The sequence below is a fragment of the Ochotona princeps genome, chromosome 10 (assembly GCF_030435755.1).
Source record: "Ochotona princeps isolate mOchPri1 chromosome 10, mOchPri1.hap1, whole genome shotgun sequence".
Classification (NCBI taxonomy): domain Eukaryota; kingdom Metazoa; phylum Chordata; class Mammalia; order Lagomorpha; family Ochotonidae; genus Ochotona; species Ochotona princeps.
Genome location: NC_080841.1, coordinates 6,654,375 through 6,662,677, shown reverse-complemented (window position 1 = coordinate 6,662,677; position 8,303 = coordinate 6,654,375). Strand labels below are relative to the sequence as shown.

At 39.1% G+C, this 8,303-nt stretch overlaps 1 protein-coding gene across 1 annotated transcript; it reads right to left on the bottom strand.

Annotated features, from left to right (window-relative positions):
* Window positions 1–4,263: 4,263 nt before the first annotated feature.
* On the bottom strand, window positions 4,264–8,217 carry RGS1 (regulator of G protein signaling 1). Its single transcript, XM_004578809.4, has 5 exons — window positions 8,007–8,217; window positions 7,587–7,667; window positions 7,099–7,160; window positions 5,360–5,523; window positions 4,264–4,683 (listed from the first exon to the last, which is right to left on the bottom strand). The coding sequence occupies exons 1-5, from the start codon at window positions 8,102–8,104 to the stop codon at window positions 4,498–4,500; spliced, it is 591 nt and encodes a 196-aa protein (XP_004578866.2). The 5' UTR covers window positions 8,105–8,217; the 3' UTR covers window positions 4,264–4,497.
* Between the last annotated feature and the right edge of the window lie 86 nt (window positions 8,218–8,303).

Below are 8,303 nucleotides of genomic sequence, written 5' to 3'. Positions count from 1 at the left end.
GGCCTGGGTAGAGAGGTGCTGCTGGTCTGGATAACCATTTTCTTATGTCTGAAATCTTCAATGTATTTGCTGCTGCAGCAAGCACAGTGGGTGGGAAATCTTTAAGCCAGCTGTTTTTCAAATTGGCATTTTTAAAAATGCAGAACAAAAGCTTAGTATTATAATTTTGTGAATTTTCCTTTTTCTTATTGTTCCCTTCTTGCTTCAGTTCTCATCAACTTTCCCTAAAGCATCAGTGATTTCCCCATCCTGCCACCAAACTTCACCAAAAAAGATATTTTTTGGCCCCAGTTTTAGAATAATTCTTCTTACTCTGAAAGGAGCTATTTTTGAACGGACATCCTTTTTAGCACCTCAAGTTAGATCTTATCCGGACCTGTTATAATAAGCTAGTGTGAATTTATTTTGGTGAAAAAGAATTTTTAAATTTATACTTATTTCTTCATAGTAGATGCTTTCCATGAACTTTTTGAAACCTTTTTATAGACATTCAAGATCTCAGTCAACTGATTTTTCTCTCTTCCTTCTGAAATTTCTCCTTTTTTTCTTCTATCCTTTCCATCTCCTTTGCGTTTCACTGTTTTTGTCTTGTAATGGAGTCACTGATAAACAAACAACCAGATATTTACTGTATAGAAATATCTATGGAAAGCTGTCTGTATTTTGGTACTTATTTCATGGAATAATTTCGCTTAAAAGATTCTTTAAGACAATTTTTTGAAAGACAGAGTTAGAGAGGGAGAAGAAAAAGAAGAGTGAGAGAGAAATCAATTTTCCAAACATTGGTTTATACCCCAAATGTTTGCAGTGGCCAGAGCCAGGTCAGCCGTGCGGATATCAAGGGCCTAAGCTCTAAGGGGCCGTCGCTCACTGTTTTCCCAGGTGCATTAGCAGGGAGCTGGACTGAAGGTGGAGCAGTTGGGAAGAGAAGCCGTGCACTAGTGGGCCATGCACTAGTGGGATGTTAGCACTGCAGGTGGTTGTTTCAGCTGGCCTTCCATAGCACTGGCCCCGGGAAGAGTTCACTTCGGCTAGACCTAAGTGTGATGCAGCTTTTTTTTTTTCATTAGAATTTTATGTTTTTGGCTTTTAAGAATTTCAGCATAAATGGTGGGATTAATTTGCAGGTGATAAGTGATTTTTATTCTCTAGATATGGTTTCCTGTTGATCTTGACAAAAATCACTCAACTAATGATTTTTATCTAGGCATTTTGAAATCACCTTTTACTTTATTATTTTTCACAGATTTTGGAATTTATCATTTCACAATAAATGTTAAAAGATTTATAGTTTTTAATGTAGTCTGTTTGCATATAGAAAGTGAAACATGAACTTTCATTTTTTTGTGGGCTATATATATATTTTTTGGTTAGACATCATGGAGTATGTCGTTACCTTTATTTTTATTTTTACAGATGACCAGTTGTATGAACATGGGATAGGCATATTGGAGGCAATAGAAGTGTCAGAAGGTCTAACTAAGCTTGTTGTAAATCAGCCTAGTAGTTATGTGTGCTTTGTTATACCATGTAGTAATTTGATAACATGTTGTAGAGTATATAATGAACAAGTCAGAGTGATTCGATTTGTATGTCTGTGAACTTTTATCACTACCTGTCTCTTCTGCTTCTTGATCCTGAGTGCGTTGCTGTGGCCTGTGGTTGCCCACTGTCTGTGGGCCACTAACAGTCTTCCAGGGTCACTGTATGTGAGCGCTTGTTCTGCCCTTTGTAGCATCACTCCTACTTGTAGTGACCCCTTTTACTGCTCTCTGCTCTGATGAGACCAACTTCCAAGAGTTTATTGTCAGTGAGTTCGAATCTCACGCCCCATTCCTTGCTGCTGCCCTCTGGTCCCAGTGGATGGTAGGCTGTGCATGGAGCGTCTCTGATTGAGCAGCCGGATCAGAGCCTGGCTTCAGATGACACTAGTATTCATTATGTTTCTATGTAGGGTCTCAGGAAACAGCCATCTTGTAACAGTCAGTGAGAAGTACAAGAAAAAAGCCTTTTGAGGATTTTCTTTTTTCTGAGTCCATGCGTTCAGGATGACCCCTCCCCCATTTTCTTCACCAGCTGAGGAGGGTTTGAGAGCTTGCTTTTGACCATCTATGCAAAGTTAAGCTGCTCCTTAAAATGGCATTTTATGAAGACAAACGCCAGCACCTCTGTTTTATGGCCAGTAAGTGTGTTGGACAGTTGCAGTGCTCATGCCTCACCGTCTCAAGGTCCTGGATTCCATCTACCATGGCAGCAGGAGTACTTAAAATAGGAGCAGAATGTTCTGTGTTTGTATGGGATGCTGGTCGCCTGCACTAGTTATTGAAGTAACCACATAATGGTGTAAGCCACCAGGAAGGCATTAGGAAAAGTTGTTCTACCCAGATCTTGAAGAATTGGTTGGATTTTGAGAGGGGATAGTAGAAGGCATTTCAGTAGGATGGCAGTTAACTGAAGGTTGGAGACAATGAAGACCAGAGTTTGTTTCTCTTTTCTTAAAGCAAAACAAAACTAATCTAGCATATACCCAGGGGAAGGTTTTGAGGTCTAGAAGGAGACATTTGAACTTCATTTTATGAGCCATGGGAAATGACATACCAAGTTTGTGCAAGTATTTGAGCATATGATATTTTTGGTCATACAGAACAAAGAGTAAATAGAAGAGACTGGAAAGAGGAAGATAAAGTCACGCAGAATGACCAACAATGGGCACCTGTACTAGGGTGGGGGTCATAGAGCCGAGAAAAGAGCATGTGTGTCAGACATTGGTTGTATGAAGACTGACAGTATTGATGATGGAAGGAGGCAGGAGAGAAAGATGCCTGAAGGTGCTGAGGATGGTGGTGATACTGGACTCTCTTCCAAAGTCCCTCTTAGGAAACAGTGCAAGGACAGAATAAAATATAGAGCCAAGGAGGATTCTGTCGCATAGAAATGCAGAATGTTTTTAAACCTGGCCTGTGTATTGCCCTTTGCTATCACTATTTGCCTGTGACTAAGCCACATTATGGAAACAATCTGTCATGCTTCAGGATGATCTCTGGTATATGGAGCTCCAGTAATGTGGACTTAGTTTTACAGGCTTTCTGAGAAAATGCAACAGTTTACTTATTGTTCTGCACCTAGTGGGAGATCCCATCAAAAGAGATCTCCTCCCCTTCTGAGCTAGGTTGCACCTCAGGGGTGGAGGAACTCTCTGATCAGTGGGTGGCAGTGTTAGATAGTGGAAAGCACAGATTCTGTAGGAGAACGTGACAGTGTGACTTTTGGTCTCTGTATTTTCAGATGATCTTCATAGACACCTGGGTTTCTTTGTAAATATTGATCCTTCTGTCCTTTGCTGTTCTGATGCAGTTAGTCTGGAATGGGGCCTCTGCATAAGGCTGTGTGCTATATGTGCGTGTGTCTACGTTTGTACGTTTCAGCATTCTAATATTTAACTAAATTTGAGAAGTGGAGACTACATCTTTCTGTTTCACAGCTGTATAATGACTGCTGAGAATGCTACATGGGAAAATATATCTGAGTTTTATACTTCTCGAATCCAAATAAAATGTCCGTTGTTAATCGTAGTGTTTGTTGAGCTAGGTTCTCCATTCCTTTTTAAAGACTTAATAACTGTATCATTGATTTTAACATTAACTATACGATATCGTATTGTGTGTTTGATTTGCATGCCTTGTGCCAGAAGTGCAAAAACTGATGTGTTTTGTATAGTTGAATACATAAAATATGTTAATTATGCAAAAGTTGTATATCTTGAATATATGATAGAAAGAAGGTGTTTGTCTTACTTTCTCTTTAAATCTGAGGAATAAATACCAGTCTTTAAAACTACAAGGAGACATTAAGAAAACTTGTCTCTGTATATTTTTAATACAAAACTCACATTTATTATTGATACCATCATAATTTAATTTACAAATGTATTCTGAATTTCTTGTTCTAAAAGCAATAGCTTTCGTTAAATATGCTTGTCATTTTTCCCAGGTAAAAACCATCAAAAGGCAATACCAAGAACCTCTGTGTGAATCAGAACAGATTTTGAAACACATCCTCTTCAAATGGTCATCAAAGAGACCAAGTTTTCAGCAGCTCATTACAATCTCTATATAACAATACATAGCATAAATGTCAGTTGACCTTGAAGCTTATAGCACATTGTAAACAGTTTTTAGTCTTTATTCACAGTTTCTGTGCAACTAGAGTTAGCAGGATTCTCAGTGTAGAAAGTTTGTCTTTTTAGATGCAGAGGTCCACTCCTGTTCGGTGACAGTGCCGCATTGTCTCCTTTCTCCTGCAGTCCCTCAGTTTCAACTTAGCTTATACTCCAGCCTCACATTTGGACAGCCACCACATGCATTTGTCCGGAGTCATTTCTTCTTCCGCTGGGCTTGCTGAGTTGCCTGAAAATGGAAAGTTGTTCAGCCAGGGAGCCTCACTGGTGTGTTTTGTCTGTACTGATGCTGTCTTCTCATGCCTTTAACCGACAGCCAGTCACTTCAGGCTGTTAGCTTGAAGGTCATTGAGCAAATTTAAGTAAATATCTGATTTCAGGAACCTGGGGTATGAGTCCTTTTCCATGAGAGTAAATATGACTTTTTGGGCTTCATCAAAACATGTGAGAGTTGGCGCTTTAATCCTCTTGGCTGTAGATTCCCGAGTGCGGAAGTCAATATTGATCTAAAAGAATTGTAAACAATTAGGATGCGGTTTTCATTTGTTGACATTTTTGTTTGTGTTTTCTGAAACACTTCGAGAAAGTGGCTTTGTTTACATTCTCATTTAAATCAGATTTCTCTGTACCGCCTTTTCTCATGCTCCGTGTTTGCCCTCACTGTAGTTGGTACATGGTAAAGAAGCGGACACCTAACAGTTACATGCCCATGGAAGGAGGTAGGGGTCAGGAAAGACTAATGTGGACTCCTAGCATTAGTAAAACTACAGGGCTCTGTGTGTTGGTGTTTAATGGGTAATGGGCACTGCTCCTAACTCCTAACTAAATACAGTGTGTTTGCTGCTGTAATTTTATATATTCGCAATCTACATTTTGCCCTTATCCAAGAAGGGATAGATTGTTTCCCCGAAATACATATGTGGCTATAATACCCTTTCTCCATACTCCACTCATAGTAGGTAGTTTTACAAAATCAATCTGTATATGGACATGGTCACAAGTACACTGAATTATGTGACTCTACTTAAACTTAGAGATAAAATGATACTCAACTAGAATGTGATTGTGCAGTGCATGTTAATGGTTTTTTTCTCTATCCCTAAACACACACACACACACACACACACACACACACACACACACACACACCGAGAGAGAGATTTTCATGAACTTAGTACTCACTTGCTTAGCAGCATCTGAATGCACAAAGGCCTTATAGATTTTCTCTGCTTTGCAGTGCAAATGATCAGATTCTGTTTTTTTATAGTCTTCGCAAGCCAGCCAAAACTCAATGTTTTCCTCACTGAACTCAGATTTTAGGAAATTTCCAAAAACATCTTGACCAGCTAAAAGGAAAGGGAAGAATTGAGATAATTAAATTAATTGAACTCATGGATGAAGAGATTTGTAGGTAAATACTGTTCCAATCTCTGAGTACACAGGTGGGAGATGGGTGCAGTTGCCATGTTGAGAGGGGAGGTCCTGGTGACTTCTCCATTCATGCCCAAGGCCACTGAGGCCAGACTTATGCATAGCCAGAGCTGCTCCCTGGGGCTGCAGAGATGCGCTCTGCTTCCACTGGCTCTTTAAAATTGTGCTCTGTTGATTACAAAACAGACTTTTAAGATGCTGGACTCTATGTTTGGTATACACTTGCAATGGGGAAATCTCAACTGAACTTGAGCTGTGGTTATGCAGCAAGGTGGAGGAATCCACCATGGTGGGAGGGTTTGGGGAGGGGTGGGGAGAACCCAAGTATCTATGTAACTGTGTCACATAATACAATGTAATTACTGAAGTTAAATAATAAATAATTAAAAAACAAACAAACAAACAAAAAAAAGGCGGTTAGTGATGTTTCATTACTGCTAAAAATGGCAAAAAAAAAAAAAAAAAAAAAAATTGGACCAAGTACTAGAGTGTAAAGTATTTTAGGATAGTTTAGGGAAGCAGACATTGGTAAAAGGCATTCATACTTTGTTAAGAATTAACAAACATTTTTGAATATAATTTGTAACAATTAGAAGGTATAAGGCCAGTATATTATGTGTGTGCCTAATGTTCTGAAATTTATTTGCTAATGTTACTAAGACTTTTGTGTGGGCTGTTTCCATGCTGTTTATTTGTTGGTTGAATTTTAAAGTAAGTGAGATAATAAGATGGGTGAGCTAGGTCGAACTGCTTAATTCCCATGCATGACTGCTTGGGATGATTCTGGGGGAAGAGGCTGAACTAAGCCTCTGGATAAGGCCCTGGCTGCCTTTGCAAGGAGGAGGCCAGCTGCTTTCATCCTGCACTCTCTCTCATCAGAAAATTCCGACAAGCACTGCTTAATAGCCTGCTAGTACGTCTGTGTTATTGCATGTATCATGTTTATAATTCAGTTATTTAATTTGTGTTTGTTGAACACCATCTGTTCTGTAAAGACTTTGTCTTTATTTTTGAATCTTTGCTGAATTTTTAGTGCCTGACAGATAAAGGTGGAATGAATGAGTGAGTTAATGATTTCGGATGGACAAAATATGTGATTGAATGAATGCCCCATGAACTTTCACCCAGCTGTATAAAATCAATTCTCTAGGTGATTTTAAAAATATCAATATGCATGTTTAGATATTTGGCTTACTTATTACAACTTTCAATTACAGAGCCCTAGCACAATTTTAAATTTTGTTCCTGTGTTTATGATGGGAACCACCAGCTGCCTTGGAAAATTTATCTAAAAAATGATGGGATAATTTAGTGCTAGTTAACATTAAATTAGAGTTATCCATACTAAATTTATCAGCAAATACAAAAAACCAAAACACAGTGCTGTGATGCTGTATTACCCAGAACACACTGTATTTAGGTTGAAGCCATACAGCTCTGTTAGCATATTGAGCTAAATCTAGAAAATTCGGTGGTTCATCTGTACCTACTTTGGGTGGCAAGAAGTCTTTCCAGAGATTGAGACCATTGCATTACTTCATCAGCAGAGAGTCTACAGGGAGACAAAATATGCACAAATTAATAGATGGTTTTTGTGTAAGTACAAAGAAAGTAAAAATGGCTGTTGCATTTTAATAACTCTACAAACTAAGACTCTGGTTATGATGAAATTTACTAAAAATTTTCCAGGAAAACAAAATCTTTCTTAACATTGTCACAGGTATGAAAAATCTATCTGCCATTACAGTTTGAAAGAAATCCGAATGTGTAAAGCTTGACAGTGCAGCAATAAGTAGCGATCATACGTGCACTCATGTTTGTATTTCGTTTAGTGGGATGCTCCTGTAGTCTGAGCTTATTTACTGCATTGCTTGAAAGAAACCAATTCCACTATGTGCAGCATTCATCTCTCACTAGGTCACAGATGCGACATGGAAGCTGCGAATGTGGGTGAAGTTTAGGGTATCAGAGTACGCACATATCCTTGGCCTTGGACGATTTTATTCCAGATTCCAGAGGTGGGATCATAGATCTCAGGTATGCTTTCATGTCCATTCCACTACAAAAGACAAAAAAAATCAATGTTTATATTTCTTCAGTAGTAATAATTTTATTTGTAACATTAAAAGAGCAGGCAATTAACTTCTCTAAGGAATAAGACAATAATAAAAAAGAGTTGACATTCTAAGATAGAGTCTACTTTCATGAGTTTATGCCTGGAAAAGTTCCCACCTAATTTAATGTCACAGCATGATTTAATTTGAATCCAGTGGAATCTAATGATGTGCAATGTATACTTGCTCTCATTCGGCTAACCTGCGAGCCCAGATTCCCCCTTGTTCACCCTCTAGCTCGCTGTCACGGAGGGCAACCACAGTGAGACACGGAATGCACTTACAAAGTCTTGGGCCTCCTTTTCTGTGTTCTGTCGTGTAGAAGTGAGTGACCAGTTTCTTTCAATTCTTTTGGGTGAGCAGACAAGAACATTCCAGGCATCCTGTCAAGCCGTAGCGTGGGGATGACTGCCGCCTGTATGGTCCTCCCGGCGAATGTCTGTTGGTTAACGTGCCTGCTGCTTTATATAGGGAAGGCAGGCAGTGCCTGTTCTTCAGAGCAGTCTGTTTATCAAGTGACGTTACCACAGACACTGCAAGTTCCTCCTTTCTTGGTTTCTTGTGACGTGTGTCTTGAAGAA

What these genes read in the sequence shown, in the direction of transcription:
- RGS1 (XM_004578809.4), bottom strand. Translation starts at nt 8,104, where the DNA reads ATGCCTGGAATGTTCTTGTCTGCTCACCCAAAAGAATTGAAAGAAACT. An exon ending in AAAAGGAGGCCCAAGACTTT is followed by an intron (nt 7,668 to 8,006) that starts GTAAGTGCATTC and finishes TGTCTTTTGTAG; the next exon opens with TGGAATGGACATGAAAGCAT. An exon ending in TCGTCCAAGGCCAAGGATAT is followed by an intron (nt 7,161 to 7,586) that starts GTGCGTACTCTG and finishes GTCTCCCTGTAG; the next exon opens with ACTCTCTGCTGATGAAGTAA.